The sequence below is a fragment of the Thrips palmi genome, unplaced genomic scaffold (genome assembly GCF_012932325.1).
Source record: "Thrips palmi isolate BJ-2018 unplaced genomic scaffold, TpBJ-2018v1 HiC_scaffold_12, whole genome shotgun sequence".
NCBI lineage: Eukaryota > Metazoa > Arthropoda > Insecta > Thysanoptera > Thripidae > Thrips > Thrips palmi.
Genome location: NW_023144623.1, coordinates 1,576,075 through 1,600,227, shown reverse-complemented (window position 1 = coordinate 1,600,227; position 24,153 = coordinate 1,576,075). Strand labels below are relative to the sequence as shown.

The following is a 24,153-nucleotide window of genomic DNA, read 5'->3' as shown; positions in this document are numbered from 1 at the left end:
TGAAGTGCTATTGTGCATTAATTTCGCCACGAAACGTTTTATGGGCAGTTGTGCAGCTTTAGGATAGTACAGTCTGATCCTGTGGAGACAGACTCCAGGCTCTAACCAACCCAGTTTCAGAGGGGTTTCGTCAAAGGAGGACTCTTAATGCTTTTGAGGCGGAATGATCTTTTTTTTTCTTTTCTTCTCCTATTAATAGCTACCAAACACCGAAAGGAAACCATGCTTTGTGAAGACACAATAAATATTCTGCAACCAAACTTAAACAAAACTAAAATTGTTTTGATTTTGCGTTAACACACGAATCTGCGGCACTGGAACACCCCTTTTTGTTCCCATTCTGCAAAACTCTTCAAAAAAAAAAAAAATTGTCCGTCACAACGAAATGAAGACTCTAGACTTCATAAAAACTTTTCACGAACCAAAATTTAAAAACAAAACACATGAAAAAGATCTTGAAACCAAGAATTGTGTTCTTGTGAAGCAGGTGTGGGAGGGTCACTGTGCAAACATCTTCATGCTGTTGTAAAAACCTACCACCTTTCAAGTTCACAGGTTTTACCTTTTGCTGACCCAGCCACAAAAATGAATTTGTACCACATCATGTCCGGTGGGCAGACCACTGAATCCTTCTTCCACATCTTCAAAACAGGTAGTGCAAGTGCTCCAGAAAATGCTAAAACTTCAGATGAGATGGCGGATAAATTCAATGATGACGTACCGATGGAACTTTTATGGATGATGACTGCGTGGAAGCTGTCAGTTCTTTAAGGATGAGAAATCGCAGGGACCAAACAATTAACAAATGCTGTAACTACGCCTCGCGCAGTCGCTGCGGCCTTTGGGAAATTTCCGTGTTATTGTTTTGAAGGAAAAGTGGTCTCCTCGCGCCGCCGATAACGTGTACTGCTGTGAGGGCTTTGCTCGAAATGAAGCGATATCGAGTGGGGCGGGAGGGGCAATGTGTGTGTGTGCGTCCCGTGTGTACAGAGTGCCAGTTCAGAGAAGGTGGGATCGTCGCATGGACGCATGCTGACTGCTCCTTGCCTTGGACAGCGCGCCCAGTGGGCGCAGGTACTCATGCTGCGCTTCCTGAAAACATTAGTGCTCGTCACGGCCGTCCAAGCGGCCGATCTGGCTGGTGAGTACCATCAACACCAACTCTACAAATGTACAACACTGAGGTTGACAGAGTCGACACCATTGACAGACGGTATACTCCTGAAGTAACCTCCAAATGTGGGAACGCTGGTTCAGATCTTTCCTTGTGCACAGACCACGACGACGACAACAACAACGCACTGACAGCCAAGACTTTATAACCCAAGCCGAGTTGCGCTTTGCAAGCGCTTAACCAATGATCTCGAAGTGAAATTTCGGGTGATCAAATTTTGATCATTCAAATTTGCATCACCATGTGATGAGTGACAGTGGTGACTCAATTACTCTCACTAAAAATGGCCGAAAACTGAACATACGATTGCTTGAAATCTACTAGATACAATTAACTCTTCCCTGACATGCCTCTCGGGCATTACATAAGAAGCATATTTAGCCTTAATGGTGTTTATCAGACGTCAGGGTGCGAAGCAACTTCAAAGCAAAGTTTCGCACTGGAGCATGTTCCTCAGTCCTCAGTCAGTCCGCAAAATTAGAGATTCCGCAACCCAGTAACCCAGTTTGAGTCCATCATATCAAGTGGCAAATTCAATCGGATGAACATGGCGAAGAAAGGTACGTGGCCCCTGGCCTGCCTTCCTGTCAACTGTCCAGACAATCTCTCCAGTCACGGGCGTAGCATCATGGGCCGACGTACATCAACCTTCAATTGAGACGGGTGTGATTACCACTGGTCGTGGAATGGGACATTTGACACTTTATCATTAACTGCATCCTTCTTTTCTTTCACAGAAATTGGACCGGCCCCCAAAATCGGAAACAGTGCAGGGGTTTGTTCACACTAAATGTCATGGGACTTATTTTGTCCCACGATTTATGCAATTTTAAGCACATCCGACGCTGATACAATTTTGCTCCCGTCTGGGGACACATTTTGCTTGACGCCTGCTGAAAATAGTACTTTTACAAGACAATTAGTCCCCCCTGGCGGACACAAAATTGCATCACCACCGGATGTGCTTAAAATTGCATCATTCATGGGACAAAAAAAGTCCCATGACATTTAGTCTATATTGCCTTTGTCTTCGTTTGCTAATCACGGGGAAACTGAAAAGTGAAAAGTAGGGCTAAAAATGTGAAGGCAGAAGCAAGGGGGCTGACAAACGTGTTCCGAGTTTTGGGTAGGCTTGTGAGCCGTTAGTCCGATAAAGCTTGATTTAGTTTTCTTCAAGGTGTTCAAGGGGACTGGAGACACGTCTATCAACACACCGGTTCTCGTAGAAGTAACTTCATTGAACTGATAAGAAGAAGAGTACAACCATCCGGAAGTCACGGCCTTGTTGAGCCGTATATAATACGTATCACGTAATTTGCCATACACGACACTTTCTCCTACAATACTTCGTACACAATCCTAAAAATACAAGAACCTATAATTCTTACTATCCTGAACCGCGTACGAGGTATTATATGTTATAGGTGAAAGAGAAACTTGTTCGCACAGAACATTAAATATAGTTGAATCAAAATTAACATTTTCGTAAATTAAACCATGCATGTGTTATCGGGAATTGCGATACATCAAGTTAACATGGCATCAGTATCATCTGCTTTCACTAAGCGTTAACGTTGTTTTTGTCCTGACGTTCCAGGCTGACACCCAGGGTAGGGTGGCCCACGCGAAAAAAAAAGTTTCAAAATCGAGGAGCGCCGCACGGGATCTTAAAGTTCGGCCAAAAATAAAATTTTTCCGCATTTTTTCGATTTTTTTGGAGCATTTTTAGGGGTCGCGCAACGCGCTCAAAGTTTTTAGAAAAATAATGAATTTTAGTGAATAATATTTTTTGGTGCTGTAATTCGAGTTTTGGTCGTAAAGAGAAAAGCGAAACGCCGAATTGTTCGTATTGATGCCTAGAATAAGTTAAAAAATACTGCATACCGAATATGCACATGGCCTACTTTCCAGGGGCCAAAAACTGCAATAAAATAGGGGGAAAATGCCGTATTTTCATCTTTGTAGGCAGATTTGACAACTTTCCCGCCGTCGGATCGTCTTCTCCTATGCGCCAATCGATTCCTCACACTGAGAGGACCCCTAGAAACACCTTGGACTATGCAAGTAAACGACTGCCTATTTTCTAGGGGCGATCAATTTAAAGAAACGTTCGAACTTTGTGCCTTTTTTCACCTTAAAGGGCCAGTTTGACACCTTTCTGGGCGTCCTATCGTCTTGCTCTGTGCGCCAATCGACTCCCCATGATGCGATAACCCCTAGAAACAACTTGGACGATGCGAGTAAACGAGTTCCTATGTTTCAGGGATGAACAATTTAAAGAAACGTTCGAAATTAGCGTTTTTTTCACCTTTTGGGGTTAGTTTGACACCTTGCTAGCCGTCCTAGCGCCTTGTGCTATGCGCCAATCGATTCCCCATGATGAGAGAACCCTGGAACACAACTTTGATACAATGGGTTGAGGATTGGCTACCTGTCGGGTGCCATCAAATCAAGAAAAGCATGAAAGGGACCTCTTTTTAAGCCGTTTTGGCCGGTTTCGCACAATTTGCAGCCTTAACCGCCATCTGATCACCGCCAATCAGGTATTAACCGTTTCCTCCCATCGTCCAAGGTGTTTCTAGGGGTTCTCTCATCATGAAGAATCGATTGGCGGATAGAACAAGACGATAGGACGCCTAGAAAGGTGTCAAACTGACCCCAAAAGGTGAAAAAAACGCTAATTTCGAACGTTTCTTTAAATTGTTCATCCCTGAAACATAGGAACTCGTTTACTCGCATCGTCCAAGTTGTTTCTAGGGGTTATCGCATCATGGGGAGTCGATTGGCGCACAGAGCAAGACGATAGGACGCCCAGAAAGGTGTCAAACTGGCCCTTTAAGGTGAAAAAAGGCACAAAGTTCGAACGTTTCTTTAAATTGATCGCCCCTAGAAAATAGGCAGTCGTTTACTTGCATAGTCCAAGGTGTTTCTAGGGGTCCTCTCAGTGTGAGGAATCGATTGGCGCATAGGAGAAGACGATCCGACGGCGGGAAAGTTGTCAAATCTGCCTACAAAGATGAAAATACGGCATTTTCCCCCTATTTTATTGCAGTTTTTGGCCCCTGGAAAGTAGGCCATGTGCATATTCGGTATGCAGTATTTTTTAACTTATTCTAGGCATCAATACGAACAATTCGGCGTTTCGCTTTTCTCTTTACGACCAAAACTCGAATTACAGCACCAAAAAATATTATTCACTAAAATTCATTATTTTTTAAAAAACTTTGAGCGCGTTGCGCAACCCCTAAAAATGCTCCAAAAAAATCGAAAAAATGCGGAAAAATTTTATTTTGGGCCGAACTTTAAGATTCCGTGCGGCGCTTCTCGATTTTGAAACTTTTTTTTTCGCGTGGGCCACCCTAACCCAGGGGCGTCCGAACCGGCGGGGTTCGAACATACTGGCAGGGTCAATTTGGCCTTTGCCCCAGCCACTAGGCGTGGACTTTTGATACGCAGAAAGTGGTGGAGTGTCAATAAAAATAATACTTATTTTCTTATGGCTGCCACCTTAACGCTGTTGACGAAAAAAAGCACAGGGGTTGCAAAGTTTTATCGGCTATACATTACTGTTTACATAGTACTCTTTCGTTGCCTACAGATTTCCTGTCCGCCGTTTTCATTTCCAGAAGAAACTTCGGCAAATGGTTCAGCAACATTCATTTTAGGACTGTCTGGAAGTGGAAAGACCACAGTTAGCCTCCTTTTGACCCATCCATTCCACCTTCTTGTGGAACAAGACGAAAATCATGGAACTACCACCTTTCACGATGATCTGAACAAAACGTCAAATGGCGTGACGTCTAAAACAAAATTTCCAGAGATTTTCATTATGGAAGAAGACGGATTAGTGTTTGTTGATTTTCCGGGATTTTCTGATAACAGAGGCTCGTGTCTCCAAGTGGAGCAGGCAATGGCTATGAACGCACACTTCCGTAAAACAAAAAGGGTTAAAATTCTTCTGACCGCACCCTTTTCGTCTCTTGAGGATAGAGCCAATGATTTCTTACAACTTCTTTTGTATACAGTTAAACTGATTAAGAACAGTCCTAAATACAGTAAATCGATTGGCTTCATTTTTACGAAAGCTCAACGAACGAAAAAAGAGTTCCAAATGATAAATTTTGCCCGACATGCAATAAAAAATGTACGAAGCTACATAAACCGCGATTTCACGACAGTACCTGAGCAATATCGCGAAAATATGTCCAAGCTCTTGGATAACCCCAAATTTGCCTTTTTTGGCCATGGCGTTGCTGAAGACGAGTCGGGACGTGCTTCTGAGATTCCGTCTCTGCAAAAGGTAATAATGCTTCTCAAGGTAAGGACCCAGCCAGAATGAGGTGTTCGAAATGACGTCGGTTCGTTGAATCGATGTCCGTATGCGGAATCACGATCACGTATCTCGACTAAACCGTTTGAGTGACCCTAATTTCTAAGAGTGCACTGTGTCGTGATAGGTTTGAGCCTGGGTCACACGTGATGTAGTCAGTTATACATATTTTGGTTTCTCTGCAATGACTGTAAACAAAACATGCTGTCGAGCTGTACTTTACTTTTAGGATTTTTTCTTGAAAACTTGAAGTTTTGAGTGTTTTTAGCGGCTAACTTCATTGCGTTTTAGGAAGTCCATTTTTATTCACTTGTAAAACTAAACCTTAGTAATACCCCCTGTTCCAAGCGTAACAGGCAGATCCGAGATATCCCCTAGCTAAATGCATGGTAGACTTTATAGTCTATGCTTCATTTCAAGCGTAACTTTATGCTTGACTCAAGCGTATAGTTACGCCTTAGTTTTACCAGTCTCGCTTTCTTGCTGCTCCGTTCAGAAGTAGCTACACACTAAATGTCATGGGACTTTTTTTGTCCCACGGTTTATGCAATTTTAAGCACATCCGGTGGTGATGCAATTTTGTGTCCGCCAGGCGGGAGAAATTGCCTAGTGAAAGTACAAGTTGCAGCTGGCGCCGGACAAAATGTGTCACCAGACGGGAACAAAATTGTATCAGCGTCGGATGTGCTTAAAATTGCATAAACCGTGGGACAAAAAAAGTCCCATGACATTTAGTGTGTACTTCCACCTGCTAGGCGGCGTCATCTTTTACACGAATATTAAAACTAGTCGCATGCACAACCTTCTTGCATTTATCCAGCTTACCTTTCTTTCCTCCATGGCAGGTTCGCTCAAATATTTTGCACCTGTTAAAATATGACCTTGAGTTCGTGGAGACATCACTAACCGACTTTGGATACAGTCTAACGGAATTTGCTGCCGAAGAGGTCAAGCGACAAATTCAGGTAAGGCACAGGCACTGCCGTGGAAACGGGATGATCGTGACACTCAGAAGCTCGCACGAATGATTTTTCTTTGTACTACGAAACTTAAGTCTGCATAAAACTTCTTTTGTAAATTTTTCTTCTGTATTTTTAGGAACCAAGTTTCAAAGCAACTCTCTTGTAATACTTAAGCTGTTTGATTTGTGTTACGAACATTTTTTTCGTATCAGTCAGCGACGAGGGTGCGACTAATTTCTGCTTTCTATTTAAACAGTTTTCCGAGATGAAAATCACACACCTGTTGCATCAATCATCCGACACCTTGGCCAGGAAGCTCAATGATCATCTCATCGACTACCTCCGTTCCACCAAACGGGACTCGTCTTTTCCAACTCTTTCTTTCCGTGAGATAGAGGACTGCCTAGTGGACCTGGATACGGCGGATTCGGCCACCGTAGAAACTTTGTATTGCTCTCAGGTTCGTATTTGTTTTCTATACAGCATCTGTCACGAGGAAGCCTAGCGGACTTTCAAATGGAAGGAAACGAGCAATTTACTGTCTTCATATCGATCTTGCTATACGTTTCTTCCACGCGAGATGTGGCCTTGCTTCGTGTTCTAGCGGTCACGGCGAGGCCCTCTCTTCAAGTGATCCCTGTTCTGTCTCTGAACGTCTGCATCAGATTACGTCCTTGGAATGGTGGCCGTCGCTCTGGAACGAGCTATTGCATTACTCCCAAATGGAAGATCTTCTAGAAGGTGCTTGGACAAGTGACTCCACAAAGTTGCTGAAACCAATCAATGACGTTGCCTGGTTCCTCTCAAAACTGAAATGTGTCATCATTGCGTCCAACAAGGTATGTGTCCCTCCTCACTTCAGAAAAAATGGACATAAAAGCTCGCTCGCTAATGCGCATGAGTCTACAAAACAAAAATTGCAACACTCATGTAATTTTTTTCAGAATGTCAGAAACATGTCTGAAATCCTGATCAAAATTAGCGCACCTCTGAAAGCTGAAATTCTGATAACTTATTCTAAATTTGATAGCCTCAGTTCTACAGAATGTCGGATTAAATTTTCAGCCTTCAGAAGTGCGCGAATTTTTATGAGGTCTTCAAATAGGTTTCTGACGTTCTGACACACGAGCATTGCACACGAGTGAACCTTCTCTGCTTTGAGCTTTGCATTTCCTTCCAAATGCTCTAAGCTCAATTCCTCACGGTAAGCGCCTATGCACGTTTTGTCCTTAATTATTGCCATATTTGTGCATATAGTAGGCCTATGAGTTATGTACTGCAGTACAAATTTGTAACTTGCGTACAAATACTTACTTACAATATGGGGGAGGAATATCGTCCGTGATTTACATAGCTTCCGTATGCACAAATATGGCAATGCACAATAAAAGATCATGATCAGGTGTCCGGTGCAGGCCTATCAGAAAGAGCGTGCAATATAACTCAAGATTTGGAGCCACCCACTGCAGATGATTTGCCGGGAGACGTTTCTCCTCAGACCGTGAACTAATCTCCGTTCCAAATACCTGTGCTTTCTAGGTGTGGCGCCTTACAAACTCAAATCTACTCTTTGAGCGTCTAGTGGGCCTCCTTGAGAGTAAAGAGGTTTCATTCCGTGATAGGGAACGATACCAAAAGAAGCTGGAGTTGGAACTGGCTGCTGGATTGACGAAAGAAGAGGCAGCTATTAACTTGCATGGTGCTGTCGTCGGCTGGGAGGGTGAGCTGCAAATGCATGTCACCAGTGTTATTGGAGTCAACGCTTTCATGGAGCAGCTATACTCAATCAAAAGATGCCAAATCCAGATTGGTAGGTAATCTTTCAACTTGTTTTTAAAGACGTTCTGTTTAGAAGAAAACCAATGAGACTCGTGTAGAACACGATCTTTCTCTTGCTCGTATGAAGCTGCTTCTCCTTGTATCGTTTAAACCCTGGGCACTTTCTAATATTGTACTACTTTTTTATTCAACTAAGTGGGTGGAACAGAAGACAAGCACTTTACGTTTCTTGACTTTTCAGAGTCCTTCCTCCATCGAAGTGAAGTTCCTACGATGTGCAGCGTAGGTGGCATAGGCAGAGCGGGCGATTGGTTCCTGAAATTACAACATCGTGCTGGTATGCTGATTCGAATCCGTCAAATCACGAGTGATTTGTCAAAGGTGTGATTTTATTCATTAGAAAAGTTACATTTTAACTTTACCCCTGAAAATTTAGTGCTGTAAAAATTCATCTAATCTTTGTGACTCTTAGATGATTGGCGAAATATTTCCTAGAGAGATGCCTTTGGTTTCTGAGGTCCGGCTTGAACAATTTAATATTTCCAATCTATTACTTTGGTAAGATAAAGTAGCCACACTGGTAAAGAAGCAGTTTCTTTCACTGGGGGTAAAGAAGTTTCACACTAAATGTCATAGGACTTTTTTGTCCCACGAATGATGCAATTTTAAGCACATCCGGTGGTGATGCAATTTTGTGTCCGCCAGGCGGGACAAATTGTCTAGTGAAAGTACAAGTTGCAGCAGGCGCCGGACAAAATGTGTCACCAGACAGGAACAAAATTGTATCGGCGTCGGATGTGCTTAAAATTGCATAAATCGTGGGACAAAAAGAGTGCCATGACATTTAGTGTGTTCTTTACTGGTTAACATGAATACCATGCCAGAAATATTTACGCGAGTGGTACAAACCCTCCGCACAAAATTCCTTCAAAAACGAGCATGAAATCTTCCTAGACTATGCTCAGGTCAATTATCTTCCGCGCCAAATAGTTTCTAAGTGTGGAGGTGAGATGCAGCTTTGCGTGGTGAAACAGAATCTCCTCCACCGGGAATGAGGAAACACTTCCGAACGACAATCCTCTTACACGCTTAAAGTATTTTGGGCGTATATGTAAGGCACATAATAGTATTTAGTTTGTTCTATGTAGAAATAGTTTGTAAATTACGAAGTATTTTCCTTCTAACCTTCTAACCTTACATTTGCTCAAAATACTTTGTTAGAACAAGCTCCTTCTGTAAGGCCTGCAATAGTTGGTAAGGTTTTGAGAATGAACCTTCTAATAAGCCCTTGTCTCTTGCATAGCCTAAGCTGTTTTGACTTGCACGTGCACCTCAAGGTGTTCCTGACGCCGGCATGTAGCCTCGTTGCAACTATCCTACACCACCAATTCAATAAAAAGGAAATCTCTTTATACACTATACAAGCGCAAATCGTGTAACGAAAATCTTTAACTGTTTGTTCAGATTCTAACTAAATTATACATGTATTTTTTTTCCCGCAGCGGACAAGCAATGCAAACAATTTTGAACGAATTATCCAGTCCAGGTTTGTGGAAACAATATCCCTTAAAAACAAATGCCTTTGACGCCTGCCCACTCGGGAAATCGTGGTTTTCTGAGATAAAGTCGGCCATGAGTGTGCAGATGTCAGTCCATCAGGGTGAGTTGAAGTGAATTCACTGAAAATGAAAAAGTCTTTGAGTTGGGCGAGGTATACTTCATCACGCCAATTTGGGAGAGGCTTATATTCTTACCGAAAGGATTATATCCTCGCCAAACTTCGGTTGAGGAAGGTATCCTCACCCGAATTCAGGTGGTAAAGGGAGTACACTGAGAATCCAAACGCTATGAGCATAGCGTCAATTGGTGCGATACAAAAGCATTGCTCATGAAGTGCGATGCCTCCCCATTCCCATGCATTAGCATAGGGCATTTTCGGGACGCATCGCACGTAAGGTGCGATATGGCTATCGAAATGCACGTATGGTGCGATATCTCAGCTGCATTGCACCATACGTGCTGAACTCATAGCGTTTGGAACCGGGTACCTTTATGGCCAGATCACCCTAAATGTCTTGCAATGAAATTTGACCTATGTTATTCGTATGTTACAGTGAATTCGGCGCAAGCATAATACGAAGCAATATTCCTTCGTAATACGAATCTTTTTAGCTTTTTCATTGTAAGATACAAAGAAAAACCTTCGTAATACGAAGAAAAACCACCTTCGTATTATGCTTGCGCTATTTTCTTCGTATTATGGAAAATTTCTTCGTAAGACATTTAGAGTGATAGTATTCTCGCTCAGATTTGTTATAAGAGTACACTTTCACACTTTCATTTCATTCTTCTGAAAACTTGGACTTATGAAATTTTCGATTTTGGCTGGTTATTCGGATACACGGTTGAGTTCCATTCAAGGTACAAACTGAAGTTCAATCTTGCGATAAAGTTAATTTATGTATCTCATCTCGTGAAGGGCCACCGATATAAAAGTTGTTCATAAATACGATCCCATCTTAAATGTTATTTAAGGCAGGGTCAGTTTTATGTTTAATCCTCTCTAGTAACTTGGCTTTTTGAGGAGCCACAATTGTAACTTGTTGAAATGGTCAAATACTATCACTCTATTTCTGTTTCAGTTACTGGTTACGTATTAAAAATAAGTGAAATTTCGTCATTAATACCTGCGGACCAACCCAACCTGGAAATTATTGCCATACATTCCCTCATCATTGACGCAGATCTGGACACAGTTTCGAACCTTACCATAGTTGCTCCCACGGTAAGTTTGCTGCTTTTTTCCTATCATGTACTTTGACCAACGTTGTCTTACAGTAAGATATTTAACCATTGTCCGTTGTGTTTTATGCGAAGTTAAGGGTCCCTGCTGGGTTTAACATTGTTGCTTTTCTTTTCGCAGGTTGTGGTGGTCGGTATTCGTTCGTTAAAAGTTAACGGGTTGTCAGGAGGGAAGTGGGAGGAACCGGCGCGCCAGGCCAGCGTGCCTGGCTGGCGTGGCGAAAACGGCAAACCCGGACACCCTGGTCGCCCTGGTGGCAGGGTTATTTTGCTGAGCGATACAATTATTAACTCGGAACAGTTAACCATTGAGGCACACGGTGGGAACGGCGGGCCGGGGCAGCAAGGGGGCCGCGGTGCAGACGGCGCTGACGAGAGCAGCAACGGCGCTTTGATCTTGATAGATGATTACAGCGCCACTGAGCAGGTTGCTACAATAGTCGGTGGAGTTCTTACACTTGGAGGATCCGTTATTTACGATGCGTTTGCAGCGACTAGATCTCGTGCAAAAAGGATCTGTATAGATGAAGATTCTGAAGAGTACCACACCACTAATGGATTCGTATGCTATCTTGATGCTGAAAAATTGCAACGCGCATGCTCGCAAATCGACTTATCAGAAGCTTACTGCAGCAGACGTAAAGTCGAAAATGACGTAAGATGGAAAGGGGATCCTGGAGCTGACGGTGGGGACGGTGGCAAAGGCGGCACTGGAGGTCCCGCTGGAGTTGTCAAAGTCTTTACACGGCAACCATCAAATGTGCGTATTTCTGTCCTAGAGGGAAAAGAGGGCAGTGATGGTGAAGGGGGCGAGGGTGGAGAGGGTGGGAAAAACGCTCCTGATCAGATGTGGTACATATCTTTCAGTACCATTGTAGGGAGAAAAACAGCTTTGAAGCGCACAAGGCCTGGTGGCAGAGCCAAAAGTGGCAAGAAAGGTCGTTCTGGCGCCAACGATTCTGGTCGCAAGGCTTTTGGCGCTCTGACCATGGAAGCTGAGATGCCTTACCGAGCATTGAAATTGTATCAGGATGCCGTCACCCAACGGTTTCGCAACATAAGAATGGAAGATGTAGTGGGACAGCGGTTTCTTTCGCATATCGATGAAGGTCACATCGTACCTCGGACTGCAACAAGAGCTCCAATCGAGCTTTTATTTGTGGGTGAGCGCCTCGTGGACTTAGCTCAACGTGTGAAGACAAAAGTCTTTGCACGCGAATCGCTCCCAAACCTCGAGTGGCTGGTGGCATCTGTTCAGCGGCATCTAAATAGTCTCCGGTAAGTTTTCAATAAGTGCGCGTAGCTTTCTCCCACTCAGAATCCAAACGCAATGGATACAGCGTCCATTGGTGCAGTGCCTTTGCATTCCCATGCATCAGCTTAGGTCATGTTTGGGACGCATTGCACGTATGGTGCCGGTGCATTTGCACCATTCGTGCTGTTTTCATAGCGTTTTGAATCTCAGTGTACTGTTTACCCCTCCAAACTGCACTACCAATGCAAGGGTGAGACAGTCTCACACTATTAAGTGCGAACCACGATGTCTCACGCTTACAAGTGTGAGCCACGTTTGTCCCACGCTTGCAAAATGTGAGACATCATTTGTCTCACACTCTCAGATTGTTATTGACTTTTTGTCCTTTGTTAAAGAGTATTTTACACAGCAATAAAAAGTACTATTTCCTCAATATTTATGTAGGATTTTGTTCGTTATATTGACGTAAAGTCAACTTGCTATTGACAAACGGTCAATACGCAATTGACTTAAAAAATAGTCAATAATTGATGACAATTTAGTCTTTAGCCCACACTTGTTAGCGTGAGACATCGTGGTTCGCAGTAAATAGTGTGAGACTGTCTCATACTTGGATTGGCAGTGTGAACGGTTTCGAAGTTGTGAACGGAAAGCCGCGCCCAAGGGGTCGTTTGCGACTGGTAGTACTCACCTAACGCCGACTCTCTGATTGAATCCCTTCTTGCAGCCCCTGTCTCCCGCCGAAGTCGGTGGACCTGCAATGGTACCAATCCATTCTGGCCAACGTGAAAAGGTCACTGCAGTTCGGCGGCGCCTCTGTTCTCGTCACCGACAGCGCCAAGTTCATCGATGCTTTGCTGGAGACTGCGAGGAATCATCTCAATTCGATATTGGGTGAGAGGTGTCATGAGTTGGTTCACCGGGAGCACGAAACCTTTATAAGCAGCCTGCAAGAGAGAGCTGAATCAAAGCAGATGTTTGTGTATTCCAACGTGCAACAGACTCTAAGACGACTCCAGGTGAAGTATGATGAGAGGGAATCGTTTCAAATCTGACGGGCAATCGTACCATAACCCTGAGAAAACAAACGTGGTCTATTCCGCACGAGATGGTGTGGTCAATGGTCTGTAAGATTTGACCACGTTTCTGATGGGGCAAAGTCCATTTTCTCAGTGTAGAAGACGGTTTGGGTGCGGGCTTCAATAAATTGTATGATGTATTGAAACTTTCAACAGTTTCAATCCTGGGCTTGGATGAAACTTACCTTACCCTGATATAAGTTTTTGGTACTGTTTTCCAGGACGACTTGGAGAGACAAAGCGCGCGGATTGCGACACACAACAAAGAAACGAACGCCTCCTTGACAGAAATGGAAGCCTCTATCAAGACAAAGCAAGTGATAAAAGTTGTTCTTGAAGTAATCGGAGCCGTGGGGGCCGCTTCCGGTAATGCGGTAGCTAGCGCTGTAGCGAAAGCCGGGCCGTTCGTTGCTGGTCAGCTGGGCTTAGAAGATCTAAAAAACAAAGTCAAGACAATTAAAACTGAATTGGCTCCTTTCAAACACATCAAGATAATGCTTGACTTGTTTACTGAATTTCTGAATGGCAGTAATATTAATAATTACGATGGAATGGCAAAAAAACTAATGAACCTAAAGCTCGAAGTTTCTCGGTAAGTCCAGTGTTTGCTCATCATGGCAGGCTCAATGCGGAGTGACGTTCGATCGGTACTCCGTTCGCTTCTAACCAAGAAGGAAGAGAATTAACTGAGATTCCAGCACACCTTTAAATATACTGAATGTGCCTAAATGACCCATATGTTAAAACGATACGTGAAGTTAAGAATCTTTACTGTCTTTTTTAAACCGACATTTCGGACAAACCAAATTTGCACCTGTTATGTGTTTTGTTTTCTTAAGGTGGGACATTCCCTTTGCTGTTCTACAATCAGTTTCCACGTACATAAGTGTGCTGGATACAGCGCTTTCAGATCAGGCACAGGTCCTCCGCGATCTAGACCTCGTCTCGACGCATGTCCTGGCTGCCAATTTGTCTGCAGCTCTGGCGAGTGAAAGTAAGTAGTACTCTGTGAAAATTAACTAAATTTGTGGGCTGAACAGTGTCCTAATTTTAAAATCATGCCTGGCAAACTTTCAAAGGCAGATACCAAAGGGTACAGGTACACTGGTAACCAACGAATGTGACGTGATATTCGTAGGAGTGTGAATTTTGTCACGTTCCTTTGAATATGATGTCACATTCTTTTAAACGTCACTCGGCCGTTTAAGTGGGGTGTCACATTCATTTGAATGCTGATCAACATTCAAAAAAATGTGACATCATATTAAAACGAACGTGACAAAATTCACATTTGAACGAATAAGACGTCACATTCGTTGGTTACCAGTGTAAGTAACATATCTTAGGTGTCAATTCAGGGGGCGGCAGGCAACGGCCCACGGAGATAGTAAAGTCAAGACATCGAATGGAAATAAAACTTTCAAAACAAGTCACTCTTCACATAACACTCGAAAGCCCCACAGTTTACGAGATATCGACACTTGTATCTCGAAGCGGGCCCGGCGGGTCCGGAGCGGGTCTTTTTTCTCACCTGTTTCGGGGCTCCCGCGATTTGGAAAAGAATTACCCGAGTTAGCGTGAGTTACGGGGGAGGGGCACCAAAAACAATTTCCAAGTAAACATGGAACCAAAAGATCGCACAATTTTAGACTCCAAAATTTAAGAATTGCTGAGCAGGAAACTAGTAGATAACGCCGGCTTTTAAGACCAAGAACAGTACAACAAAATTATAACAAGTGAAAGATGCCCAATATCAACGCGAAAACCCCAAGGCTTCAACGCTGACCCGTAGCTTATAGTGCCAATGAAGGGGGAGGAGCAACAGATGAAGTTCAACGTCACCAACGAGGAGCTGTGTGACAAACTCCTGGAAGCGCACCTTGCCGTAGGCCACGGTGTCAAAAGCAGAATAACAAGCTGATAACAAGTAACTTTGCGAGTGACAGCAACTTGGGGGCCAGGGCCAGCAGCGATGCAACTGCACCACTGGTTGTTGTACAGACAGGTGCGGGTGCAGGAGGGCAGGGCGCCTCTGCACCTCCAAGTGCCACAGAAGCAGGCCCTGCACAAGCAAGTAAAATTGATGATGTCCTGTGCCCTCTCACTTTATTTGACACTAGCCGAGTCTCGCCGGCTAGCGTCGCAACATAAGCCGAGAACCCCTAGCTCGCCTTAACATTCGCCGGCATAGTTTGTGTGCCGATCAATTTTTGCGAGACAACCACTTCTGTACTAATTACGCACCTTAAAGTAACCAGCACTTTATCTGTTTCTTAATGTTTAACTTTTAATGGGAATATGATGACACGGTTATGTGCAAATCTAAAACATTATTCGACAAAGTGTACTTTTCCGAGAAAAAGGAGAACTATTCAAATTCTGATAGAAAGCAAATTATACTTACTTCTTTGATGCTTTTCATGTCAGCGATATTTCAGGAATTTGTCCCAACATCTGCTTTATCAATATGACAAAACAATGATTGAATTTGATAGAATGTAAACTGGTGTTCTCATTTGATTTCCGTACATTTGCGAGAAACGCTGTAAAATCAAACATATTCAAATTAACTTTGGACATTTCAACGAGCCGTTGCAGAAAGTTCCACCGTAAGGTCACAACATATTGTTTACAGTGCGAGTACTTTTGGATGACCAAACACAGATTTCTTCCAAAATGGAAAAAGGGATATTTTTTGAGGTTCCAGACGATATCACAACTTCTTGATCAAATGCTCTAATAAGTTGTTTAAAAATTCAAGTTTTGATATACACAAAATGTTTTATCAAAGAAATATTGATCTTGAAGTTGCAAAACGTGTTTTTGGACGTTTCGGAACATTTATAGACTTCTGATCTAAAGCACGACTGGTGATTTCTTAAAATCTATTAACTTGCGAGACAAATGTAGCTATTTACAGTACTTGGTGAAAAGCAACAAGTGTCAGTTCTGATTTCTTTTCGTCTTCCTGACTCTGGTGTGGATTCCCTTCCTTGACGAAGGTTCCACTATTGTCTCGCTTTCTAAATTCACCAACCTAGCAAGGTGTCACTGTTGCCCAAACTATAAATTGAATCGCTCCTCAGAGACGGCCAACAATAGGTAGCCTAGTCTCGAGCCGTGTGGTTCTCTCCAATAAACTAAGTCAACCTCTAATCACTGTCGTCCTTTACCCGTCCTTCCCACTAATAGTGCCATAAACTACACAAACAAATTTTCATGTTTAAAAATAAAGTAAATTTTTTAGACCGTTTGGAAATATGTTGGTCAGTGTAAGATTAGCCGGCGACCGAACATAAACCGTAACAGATGCATACACATTATTATTTGCTGCGCAAGCTTCCATTTTTCCGAAATTGTTTCCTAATTTGTGTCTTCTTTTTTCTCTCATCAGGTTGCAAAGAAAAACATCACTCGAAACAAATCGCATTGTACTCGGAGGCGGTTTTGATGTCAAATTATTTAGACGCATTATCGGGTTACCGCCAATGGGCCTTTCCCTTTGAATTACAGACTTTCAAGGTAAGTGTGAAATGTGCTGAGATCAGACGGCCGTGTTGCGTCACACGACTGGAGAGGGGGAAAAGCGGAGGGAAATGAAGCTTCCAGAAGCTGTGTCAGTTTCTCAAACACTAAAAGGTTACATACACTCTGAACAAAAACCGAAGACCTCTGAGTTCTCGCGGTCGAGGACCACTGCCGACCTGACCACCGTTAGTGGCCCTCGCCCTCGACAGCCTGAACTCAGAGGTCTTAGTTTTCTGGTCAGCGCATAGTTAAGCGTAAGGAAGACACGTTATATCAGGATCACGGTTTAGGGAGATACGGTGGGGACACTAGGCGGTCTAGGGTGAAGCTCGTTTTTGGCCCGTTTCGTAGTTCCGAACGCTAGTAGCGCTGTTCTCCAAGTGGGCTGAGGCGGAGGGGGAAGTGGGCCGGCCCACCATTGGCCGGCTGCTGCGCGCCGCGTCCCGCCACCTTGCGCAACTACCCCGCTCCCCCTGCCCCTTAAACATTTCGCCACTTTGTCCGTGATTTTGTCTTTTGTCGTTTTCCGATGAGTAATTCCATTCAATTTTGTGACGTCTGCCTTTCCTTGTGCATTTTGCCATCTCTATGCAAGTTGTGACAAGTAACCTTTTCTCCTCAGGAAGGTCTGATATAATTTGTTGTATGGTCTCAGCTTTTATTGAATTGAGACGGTTTATTGCACTTGATAATTTATCATTCGATGTGATATTCTGTGGACAGTAAGATCATACTGGCTTATTTCAGTTTTGCCCTATTTTTTTCAACTTTCTTTAATTTTCAACCTGTTTTGTTTTTATGCGCAATTTTTGTTTAACTGTCTTCATTGCGCATTTCATGCTTTCCACTGTGTTTTTTCCCCGTTTAACTGTTTGCTCGCTTTATGTGCCGATAGTGTTGGCAACAGACAGAATTGTGAGCCTTTTCCATTGTACAAAGAGATGAGTGTAAGGGCTTTCTGGCACCCACATCTGTGTAGCCAGGGCACACACTCATATGTATAATGCACCTAAAAAAATGTTGCTATTACTGTTAATGTTTCAAAATGATTTTTTTGTGAAGCTAACTTTGCACTGTTTACTCACATCTCTCTGCAACTTTTCAATGTCCGACTTTTCTTTGATAAAGTGGCTGTCGGCTTTGTACAGCCGACCATAAATATAGATTTCAATCTCTTCCGTCCCTGTGAAGATCACATCTTTCACGTGTAGCAGTTGTTTTGTGACAGCAGAAAGCAGTGAAGTTGAGTAAGAAAAAGATTCACACTAGAAAATATTAAAAACTGTAAAACAAAAATTATATTTTGTGATTTCTTACTGTTGTTTCCACATTTCTCCTGGTAATTTTATGGACTCTGCAATCTTGTGAACATTCACATAGTCCGTAACTTCAGTGCTTATTAATTCTATTTTGTCTAAGTCTTGTTCGCTTTGCATGATGCGTCTTGGTTGTGATGACAAACGAGGGGGGAGTAGTCGGGAATGTGTGGGAATAGTCGTTCGGGTTGCCTCACTTGGCTCTGCATGTACTTGTGCTTCCACTTCAAGCCGGAAAGGTGGAATGCAGGGACTTGGCGGAGACTGTTGCTGATTGTTTTATAAATTCAATGAATTAATTCTATGTTATTTTTTTGCGCCTTATTCTATGCCTACCATAGAAAAGCTTTTACCTGACTGTCACTTCTGAATGCAGTCTCTGGTGGAGTGTCTTTCTGACAAAACTGATAACGTCAAAAAATATTTTTAGTTTCTTGTATTAGTCTGAGTTTGTTATCAACTACTGCAACTATTTTTTGCTACCCTCTTTTTCAAAAGGGCTATGTACAGATGAATTCGAATCTGTCGACATGTCTGGGGTATCACTGTAACCATCCCAACCAACGCCAGGAGTACCTTGGCTCGGCCTACGCCTGGGCACCGGCGTTGTAGGCGAGGGCATGATGGCGCTGGGGGTGTGTGTCTCGGAGGTGGTCGGGGGCGCAGGGCCGCGCAGCACCCGCGAGACTTGGGGCATTGTCGCGTTTCCGTGAGTACCGCACGAGAATACATTTGAATGCCTTGTCGTTTTCGCGCGGCGGCCTGTGGGACAGTGACCAGCCAATGGTGGGCCGGGCCATTTCCCCCTCCACCTCGGCCCACTTGGAGAACAGCGCTACTAGCGGAGCATTCGGAACTGCGAAACGGCCCAAAAACGAGCTTCACTCGGCCGCGTGGCGGAGGGCCCGAGTGTCCCCACCGTATCCCCCTACACGGTGATCAGGATGTATAGGAGCTTAATATCGTCCGACTGAATGCTTCCCACAGTTTCATAAGCGATTTTGACCTTCTACCAATTAACAATCATTAATTTCGAAAGAAAATGATGGCGTGGATAGCGCTTAGATAATGTTTTATTTCAGGTCCCTGAACTGGCAGTAGGAAATACAAACGAAATCATAAGTGCCAGTGCCTTTGTAGACGACTTCGCGGCAATGAAACTGGATTTAGGCATGCGAAGCAGCACTTTTTCTAAACTGTGGTGAGTAAACCTGTGTGGGTCGGTTACCGAGCATGGGTCAAAGGGTGGATCAGCACAGCATATGCGAGCCCATCGTACTCTCCCCTCCACTCACCACCTCACGCTGCCTGCACGGTTAAAACGGAACCTAGTTTTCCCAGGAAGCCAATGGTGAAGGCGTAGGAGATTTCCAGGGAGTTCCTGGGAAAACCAGGAACCGTTTTTACCGTGTGCAGTCGCCTGCCGCTGGCCGCCATGACAGTCACCACCTCGTGTGGGTTGGGTGGACTGGTGGGCATCGCCTATTGTGATCTCGTGTTTGGAGTTTTTAAACCTTGAAACCTTTAATGACCCCGCAAAATATCTTTTTGAGTAAGGGACATGCCGCGAGCTGTCAAAAACATCTGCCTCTTGAACATTTTGCCTCAGTGCACTGCCCGACTGAGTAAAGGGGCCCTACTGCGATCTGAAGGGTCTCTATCTTAAGTCCATTGGGCCTTCCCGTAAGTCCATGGGGCCGATCCCCAACTTTTCGTGCAGAGCAGGCCGAGGGGGTATGCGCTCTCTGAACCTGTGTACCGACTATTACGCTATTACGCTCTATTACACCACAAATTAATCGGAATTTAGCTAAAAACGGCCTAAAACACACCAAAATTGATAAAATTTTGACAATTTAGGCTATTACGCGTATTATTACGCGTGCTATTACAGATAGAGTGAACCGACTATTACGCGAGTGCATAACCCCTCGGAGCACACTGTGCGAAAAAACCACAGCGAATCCCGTTAATTTTTTTGCCGGGATTCACTGTAGTTCAGAACACAGGGTTTACTGTGCCTGGCTACAATACTTACTGTACCTGGTACAGGATATTCCGTACTCCATCCCCGTGGTACGATAAATCCCGTACAAAGTACAGTAGATCCTGTAAAAAAGTACAGTAAATCCTGTACTCTGAACTACAGTGACAGCTGTACTAATCACAACAGGATTTACTGTGATTTTTCCCCACAGTGCAGGCCCTGAACTGGATTGGGCCTGTCCCTTTTCGGAGGAGCCAAGCTTCAAACGAGCCAAGCTTTTTCTCGGGTAGGTCTTGGCCATTTCGGAGAGGGATCCCTTTTCCCTTTACGAAAAATTGCTGGCCTGATCGGAAAATTTTATTCTAATGAGAAATAACAATTGTTTTTAAGTTCGGTTAATTTCAGCGTCTGCACAAGCTTACGATTACGAACGTATGGTTTGAAAAACGCACAATGAAAAGACGCACTTTTCCTTGCAGTGAACTTGGAAGCAGTGTACGAAGAAATTTGTGCAAATATAGTACGAACTGAATTTGTTAATATTACGGATCTTTTCCGGTTTATCTTTCTAAGGCACAAAGAAAAAGCGAAGGGAACTCCAAATGTATGCACAAAGTTCTTCGAACTGGTGTTGGTTTTTCTCGTAAGACTATTTGAGTGCATGGCTGATCCCATCCTGGTCCAGATCAAAGTGACGCAAAGGTTTCACTGCTGCTTGTTGTGATTCCAATAGCATGTTCCTCTGTCTGCCAACAGGATGACATCTTCCGGCCTGTCAAACTTGCCTCCTCAGGAGTCTGCCCTTTTCCTTTGGCGTGGAGACAGGCACACTGACACAATTTATCAGCTCCTGCGAGGAGAAATCGTGCTGATTGACACGATTGGTGCTGCCCTCCAGGTAAAGGCGGACCCAGGTTGGAGAGTCTGCCATGTCTTACAAATGCTTCATAAATGTTGCATCATTTCTCTGTAAGTAGAATAATACGGTAAAAACATTTAATTTCTCTGTGTGATTTGTTTCAGAATATTTCAATTCACGCAGTAAAGGTCGGTGAAACGCAACTCCGCCTGTCCTCTCGAAACAGCTCGCTGCAGGAGAAGCTAGACAAGGCTCTGCGAGGCGCTCAGTTCAATCTTACCCACTCGGGTCAACACTTTTACCACTGTGGACACACCATACGCCACGTAGTGACTCCCCCTGTACCGTTGATGTACACAACTGCCGTCGATAATCAGTCAGAGCCTACTTACTCGAGTCTCGTTTACAGGTAAGAGCACGGTGCGAAGTATTATCATGCAGTGGTAAAACTACCGTCAACGGGGGTAACTTGGGACACCTTTTCACGCACTGATAATCCAAGTGTGGGACAGGCATGCACTAGATAACGTGGGACAAACTGTCCCACGCTTGTAAGCGTGGGACAAAATGTCCCACGTTTGCAAGCGTGGGACAAACCGTGTTACACGCTTACAAGCGTGGGACAAACCGTGTCCCACACTTACAAGCGTGGGACAAATCCGTGTCCCACACTTACAAGCGTGGGACAAACGGTGTCCCACGTTTGTAAGCGTGGGACAAATCCGTGTCCCACACTTGCAAGCGTGGGACAAACCGTGTCCCACGCTTGCAAGCGTGGGACATTTTGTCCCACGTTATCTAGTGCATGCCTGTCCCACACTTGGATTTTCAGTGCGTTTTTAACGCAAGAGGTAAGACTCTCGACCCAGACCGTTGGATCTTAACCATGTTGAAATGACGCCCTTTCCTCGGGCGGCGTTGGGAAGCGCGGGGACAAGACATTGCTGGACTCGCTGCGCACGCTTCTCTTTGCAAAAGTTGCATTTTTAATATTAACGTTCTATACGAGCTTATAATTTCAAACTATTATTTTCGTTGCTGACCCACGGGCAACAGCGTTTGGCGGAGCGGTGTGCTATGATGTTACAATTATGTCCGTGGATAACAAGGATTTTATGTCTTATCAGCGTCTTGTCGTTTGTTGCAGAACCTTGATGGAAAGTCGTCCTTTGCTCAGCCCTTTCACCACGTGGCTCGCAAGCATAAGCAACCGGAAACGCCAGGAGTCCATGGCCGCTCTAGCGGAACTGGCTGACAGTGCAGTGCTGATTGACATGCAGATTCACGCTAGAGTGTCGTTTTTGAACGAGTGTCACCCAGGAAGTCAAGCTGAAGACCCATTGGATATTTCGGCGCGCTCTCCCGACCCTCCTCCCGAATTTCTTCTCTGATGTACCTCAGGGTAGCTGGATGTTTAAAGGGACACATATGTTAAAAGCACTTTGTAAAAACAACTTTTAGGTCTAGAAGGATCAAAATTTTATGCTTTCTGCATTAAAACCCTTTTACATAATTTAGTAATCTTCATGTTGACATAAGGTTAAGTGACTTTAGTAATTTTTTGGAAATTTAGTAGAAACGTGTCAAATTTTGGTTCTCGTAAGATTTTGACCGCACTGTGGGGAAAAATCACAGTAAATCCTGTTGTGATTAGTACAGCTGTCACTGTAGTTCAGAGTACAGGATTTACTGTACTTTTTTACAGGATCTACTGTACTTTGTACGGGATTTATCGTACCACGGGGATGGAGTACGGAATATCCTGTACCAGGTACAGTAAGTATTGTAGCCAGGCACAGTAAACCCTGTGTTCTGAACTACAGTGAATCCCGGCAAAAAAATTAACGGGATTCGCTGTGGTTTTTTCGCACAGTGCGCATACTTGCTGAGATCTGTGGGGGGAAAATCAGGGATACTCATCCCTAGTTGAGTCATAGAATTGACTGGAATGCTCTTTTAACCTGCAATAGTTTTTAAGAAAATAAAAATAAAAAAATTGTAACAGTTATTTGATTTTATTTTGAAAACTGTGTTCAGTAACTGCCCGTAACTTTCGTCAGGTCTCGGCAATGGCAATACTGTTTCAGCGAGGGATGAGGGTCTATGGGTTTGCGTTCATCTTCTACAAAACCCTATTTTTCTGAGTTTAGAGGAGATATAAGAGTTTAAAACAATGTTTTGCGTCCACTGACTTATAGTCTGTGACTTAACTAAGGATAGATCATTGGTCCCTGACAAGCCCCAGTGCTAAGGGACAATTTTGAGTTTTTTGGAATTTTTTTAAAGTATATACTTATTGTTTTTGTTTGTACTTTTTTCCCCCTTTTCACTTTGTCAATGTTTCATTTTCTTTCGACCTGTACTGCCATGTACCAAGGAATCAATAAAACTGATAAAACTGAATCTTAGCATTAAGTTATACCAATACCTAACATGTATCTTTGAAGAATATTACGCCGGTAGGGGCGGGAAGACGAGGGGGGTCGTGGGGTGGGTGGGTCCCTGCCATGAATCACACCATCTGTCGATTTTTCTGTTGGCGCCACTGATCCGTGGCTGCCTTGCTGTTGGATGAGCCGCAGCGAGTGGCGAGGCCATGGCGGTGCAGGCGGCCGCGACGTCCTGCACGGCCCATTACCGCCAACTCGACGCGACGCGGCACTGGGGCCGTCGAGGGAGCAATCACTCGTCAAATCCGGTTCCCCTTCCACTTCAGCACCCGAAATCTTTAATCTTCCCCTTAGTTAGCAAAAGCCAAGAACATTTTGAGCGTGAAATCGGTCGAAATCTTGCGATAGCCAACGAAATCTCTTCCCTCTCCACATCTTCTGTACTCAAGTTGCCTCACTGTGGCTGAAAGGTGCGCAAACTTCAGTTAATTGTTTTGCCACGATTCTCCGTAGCCCTCTTATCAATATTCTCCGTAGGATCTAACAATATTCTCCGTGGGACCATACAGTCTTCTCCGTCGGACCTTACAGTTTTCCGGAAGACTGCGGAGAATACTATGAGGTGTTGCGTTCTGTCACAACGGGGCACTGCCCGAACCCAATTCCAAAACGTAAGCAAGGCTGCACCGAGC

At 44.0% G+C, this 24,153-nt stretch overlaps 1 protein-coding gene across 1 annotated transcript; it reads left to right on the top strand.

The window, feature by feature from the left end:
- Positions 1-983: 983 nt before the first annotated feature.
- Positions 984-22,683, top strand: LOC117640681. Its single transcript, XM_034377481.1, has 20 exons — positions 984-1,141; positions 1,912-1,949; positions 4,773-5,474; positions 6,350-6,469; positions 6,723-6,926; positions 7,132-7,305; positions 8,006-8,276; positions 8,487-8,626; positions 8,718-8,803; positions 9,748-9,905; positions 10,888-11,030; positions 11,169-12,325; positions 13,030-13,321; positions 13,603-13,973; positions 14,221-14,375; positions 16,776-16,903; positions 19,308-19,426; positions 20,969-21,110; positions 21,236-21,480; positions 22,219-22,683. Exons 1-20 carry the CDS (start codon positions 1,030-1,032, stop codon positions 22,460-22,462), a joined length of 5,001 nt encoding a protein of 1,666 aa, XP_034233372.1. The 5' UTR covers positions 984-1,029; the 3' UTR covers positions 22,463-22,683.
- Positions 22,684-24,153: the final 1,470 nt, after the last annotated feature.

What these genes read in the sequence shown, in the direction of transcription:
- LOC117640681 (XM_034377481.1), top strand. Translation starts at nt 1,030, where the DNA reads ATGCTGACTGCTCCTTGCCTTGGACAGCGCGCCCAGTGGGCGCAGGTA. An exon ending in AGACTCTAAGACGACTCCAG is followed by an intron (nt 13,322 to 13,602) that starts GTGAAGTATGAT and finishes ACTGTTTTCCAG; the next exon opens with GACGACTTGGAGAGACAAAG. An exon ending in TTGAATTACAGACTTTCAAG is followed by an intron (nt 16,904 to 19,307) that starts GTAAGTGTGAAA and finishes GTTTTATTTCAG; the next exon opens with GTCCCTGAACTGGCAGTAGG.